Raw genomic sequence first — 3,769 nt, 5'->3', positions numbered from 1 at the left:
TCAGGGCCTCCATCGCCATACTTCTGCACGTTGCCGAAACCGTCGTGAACCTCGGTCACAGCGTACTGCCACTGGCCGGACGTGTCGAGGGTCTCGTTCAGTCGGACCTCGACAGCCTGGGGCTTGACCCAGGCAGAGTCGCCGTTCTGGGGAAGCACAAGCGCCGATGATTGTGAGCCGAGGAGAGGCGAGGCAAAGTCGTCCGGCTGCAGGCTCTGGAAGTGGAAGCTGTGGTCCTTGCCATTGATGGTCCTGCTGTAGTGGATCTTCAGCGGCGGGGTGCCGGTGACGTCGATGAAGAGGTCGGACAAGTCTCGCTTGCAGCGATCGGACGCCTCTGTCTTGCGGAACTCGACCTTGGGGCACGGGACGATGTATGTGTCCTTGGTGACTCGCTTGACCTCGAGCTTGTAGTTGTCGAGCACCTTGCCCAGGCGGTAGATACCAGGCTTCTTCAACGGAATATCGACGGAGACGGGGTTCGAGTCGACCATGAGGTCCTTGATGCCCTTGGCGATCTTATTGACCTCCTTCTTGGTCATCCGGATCGTCTCCTCTTCGTCGGTCTGCAAGTCGATACGGATGAGCTCGATTTCGGCGGGGATGGTCGAGTTGAACTGCAACGGCACAGACACAGTATCGCGGCCCTCGCCGAGGCAAAAGGGGATCTGCTCGTAGTTGAGCACGGCGGAGCTGGGGCATGGTTAGCATAGGCGCTCGACAGAAGGGACATGGCAACGCAGGGCTTACCCCTCGGGAAGAATGTTGATGATCTGCCGGCCCATGATGAGCGAGTGGTTGTGCAGGATGGAAGAGACCTTGACGCTGTGCTCGGAGACGGAGATCTCGCGGTCATAGAACATCTTGAGGAAGCCAATGAGCCACGGCTGCCAGGGCAGGCCGATGTTGAACATGAGCAGCCAGTTTGTGATCGAGTGGAAGGCCCAGACGCTGAGGACGGTGGTCTGGGAGAGCTCGAGCCAAGGTATCCTCATCTCGGGGAGGCCCATGAGGAAGACAAAGTCAATCAAGACCCATTTGAAAAAGAGCCACACGGACATGTCGTTGTCCTCTATCAAGCCGACATAGTCGTAGAGCTTCCACGCCCACAGGATGACGTACACCGCGGCGGCGTAGAATCGCTGCTGCGGGCCATCGAGGAAGGTCAGAGGTATCAGAGGCTCGACGGCTGTCGACGTTTGCGCTGTCGCTGGCGCCAGTGGCAGGGTGGAGGAGAGTCGGGAGGGCCGTGAGGTGCGCGAGGCCGCTGATGGAGGTGATTCGGAAGGGCTGAGAGGCACTCTTCGCCTCGGGGCTGCGGTTCCTGGGGTTTGTGGGAAACCACCAGTCCGCTGTCTGGGTGTGTCGCTCATGGCTGCATGCCGGTTGGGATTGCAGAAAGGACGAAAGGTTGGGCAGCGGGCAGAGGAGCCTGCTGATGTGGTGTAGGGGGGATCAAAGACCGACCATAAATGAGACGCTCCAATGTTGGGAGAGCTGGGGTGGTGGCCCTTGGGAAAGGTCAAGAAGGCCGACTGGCGAGTGGAAAATGATGGCTCTGCGTGAATGAATGTCTTCACGTCTCTGGACGCGACGGGTCCTGGAACAACACTTTCTTTGGTACGTGGGGCACAGCTCCTGGCAGCTTGGTTTGTTGACGGTTCGTGATTGGTTTTTTGGATTAGATAATCGATAGTGAGCTTTGACACAGGGCAACTTTGGACAGCCTCGTGGTAAATTGGATGCAGCGCCTGGTGTGCGGTGTGAATCTGCTGCAACACCAGCTCGTCGCACAGGGTCAATGCGACGACGGGGTTTCTCAGCGACGCTGTAATTAGAAAGGCATGCCCTTGCTATCATATGTATCCTGCTTATCGTCGTCAGAGCGCTTCAGCCAACTCGCCCTACCTTATTCTCCTTCTCAGAAAACCATCGACTAGGATGCTGCAATGATTCTTTGATGCTACGACCCAGCACATCCACTTGACCAGCTCTCTCTGTTTAAGGATCCCGGCAGATCGCTCCCTCAGTCGACGAGCCTCGTATCTGGATGTTGCTCTGGAGCGATGTGATAATCTGCAACTGGAGGTGTGTATACAGGTTCTTTCAAGTTGCCTGAAGAACATGGCCAAGCCCTACGTGGAAGGCTCGCTCTTGCCGCGTTTGGCTGGTTCTCGTATCATCACTCTCATTATCGGCCTGATCACTGCCCGCTGCAAACAACTCCCCACGTTCATGTATCCTATTGACGAATGGCACAATGTGGAAAAGTCCGTCGTATTGTAATGGGATCCTTCCATCCTGAAGTCCTGAACCTGCCAAAACCCTATTTGCATGACTTGCACCTACCACTTCCTCCTCGCCTTCATACCTCATCTTAACCCACTTTCCGTCACTACATCTTTACCCCAAGAGACTCACCATCCCATCACGACTGCAATCTCCCTGCCCTTACCCACACACGCCAACTCTCATGTCCCTCGTCACCAAACCTACACGGCGCGCCCTGGGTCGAACTGATATGGCTGATCCGCATGATGACTCGGCTATTGACGTTTCCGAAGGTCCGATTACAACAAAGTCTCCGGCTACCGTCGCTGACGAGCCCGATGAGCTCATAACTGTGACGCCCTTGTCGACTCCCGCCGTTTCGTCTGTCGTCAAGTCAAAGGGCAAACGGAAGCGAGCACTCCTTCCTGATACTGACTACGACGCAACCGACGAGCTCGCCATCATGGACGACACCAAGGGGCCGAAGCGCAACCCCAAGCGCAAAGCCACCGAGGCCGTCGTGACGCGGTACCGTTCGTCGGAGGATACCCTCAAGGAGGCCCTAGCACCCGTCACCACGGAGGATATCCACCAGTGGACCGGCTGGTGCGAGCTCGAGTCTGAGCCGGTATGTACTTGATTTATTTATTTTATGCCCCTTCACAAGTATCGTGCAGCGTCACTGACAGCTTGGCAGGCTTTTTTCAACGCCATTTTGCGCGACTGCGGCGTCAAAGATGTCAAGATTCAGGAACTTTTCAGTCTCGACGAGGATTCTCTGCAGCTCCTGCCCCAGCCCGTCTACGGCCTCATTTTCCTCTACCAGTATTTCGCCCAAGACTGCGAGGTCGACGACGAACAGGGCCAAGACGACGGTATCTGGTTTGCCAATCAAGTAGCATTTCCCCCTCCCTCCTACCTTTATGTTGTGAGCCCTCCTGACAGACAGCAGACAACAGACAATGCCTGCGCGACAGTCGCCATGATGAACATAGTCATGAACAGCGACGTCGTGCTGGGGCCCGAGCTGCAGGCCTTCCGCGACGCGACGAAGGACATGTGCTTCGCCCTGCGCGGCCACGCCCTCAGCCAAAACGCCCACATCCGCACGATCCACAACTCGCTCACGCGCAAAATGGACCACCTCAACGCCGACCTCTGTCTCAGCAACAGCGCCGCGCCTTTCAGAAAAACGCCAAGAAGCGCGCCAAGGCCGCCGCCGCCGCACCACGACGCCCAAGAAGAGAAAGAGCAGCCCGCGGCGACGGCGACGCCCAGGCGCAAGAAGAAGACCAAAGTCGACTCAGACTCGGGCTTCCACTTCATCGCCATCGTCCCCCGCCACGGCGCCGTCTGGGAGCTCGACGGCCTCAAGAACGGGCCCGTCCGTCTGGGTCCCATGGACGACGACGCCGACTGGGTCGCGGCCGGCACGCCCGTTTCATCCAGGACCGCATGCGCCACGTCGGCCGAGGACTCGGTCACTTCAACATGATGG

General features: G+C 57.6%; 2 protein-coding genes across 2 annotated transcripts; one reads left to right on the top strand and one right to left on the bottom strand.

Annotated features, from left to right (window-relative positions):
* Window positions 1-746: 746 nt before the first annotated feature.
* Window positions 747-1,373, bottom strand: VDBG_09736 (nucleoporin POM152; the record flags this gene model as incomplete). Its single annotated transcript, XM_002999970.1, has 1 exon — window positions 747-1,373. The coding sequence occupies one exon, from the start codon at window positions 1,371-1,373 to the stop codon at window positions 747-749; it is 627 nt and encodes a 208-aa protein (XP_003000016.1).
* A 751-nt stretch (window positions 1,374-2,124) lies between these two features.
* Window positions 2,125-3,766, top strand: VDBG_09735 (ubiquitin carboxyl-terminal hydrolase; the record flags this gene model as incomplete). The annotated part of the gene is made up of 3 exons (XM_002999969.1): window positions 2,125-2,282; window positions 2,416-2,899; window positions 2,969-3,766. 3 exons carry the CDS (start codon window positions 2,125-2,127, stop codon window positions 3,764-3,766), a joined length of 1,440 nt encoding a protein of 479 aa, XP_003000015.1.
* Between the last annotated feature and the right edge of the window lie 3 nt (window positions 3,767-3,769).

Source organism: Verticillium alfalfae, genomic scaffold (assembly GCF_000150825.1).
Source record: "Verticillium alfalfae VaMs.102 supercont1.16 genomic scaffold, whole genome shotgun sequence".
In the NCBI taxonomy this organism is placed as follows: domain Eukaryota; kingdom Fungi; phylum Ascomycota; class Sordariomycetes; order Glomerellales; family Plectosphaerellaceae; genus Verticillium; species Verticillium alfalfae.
This window is presented reverse-complemented; position numbering and strand designations above follow the sequence as displayed.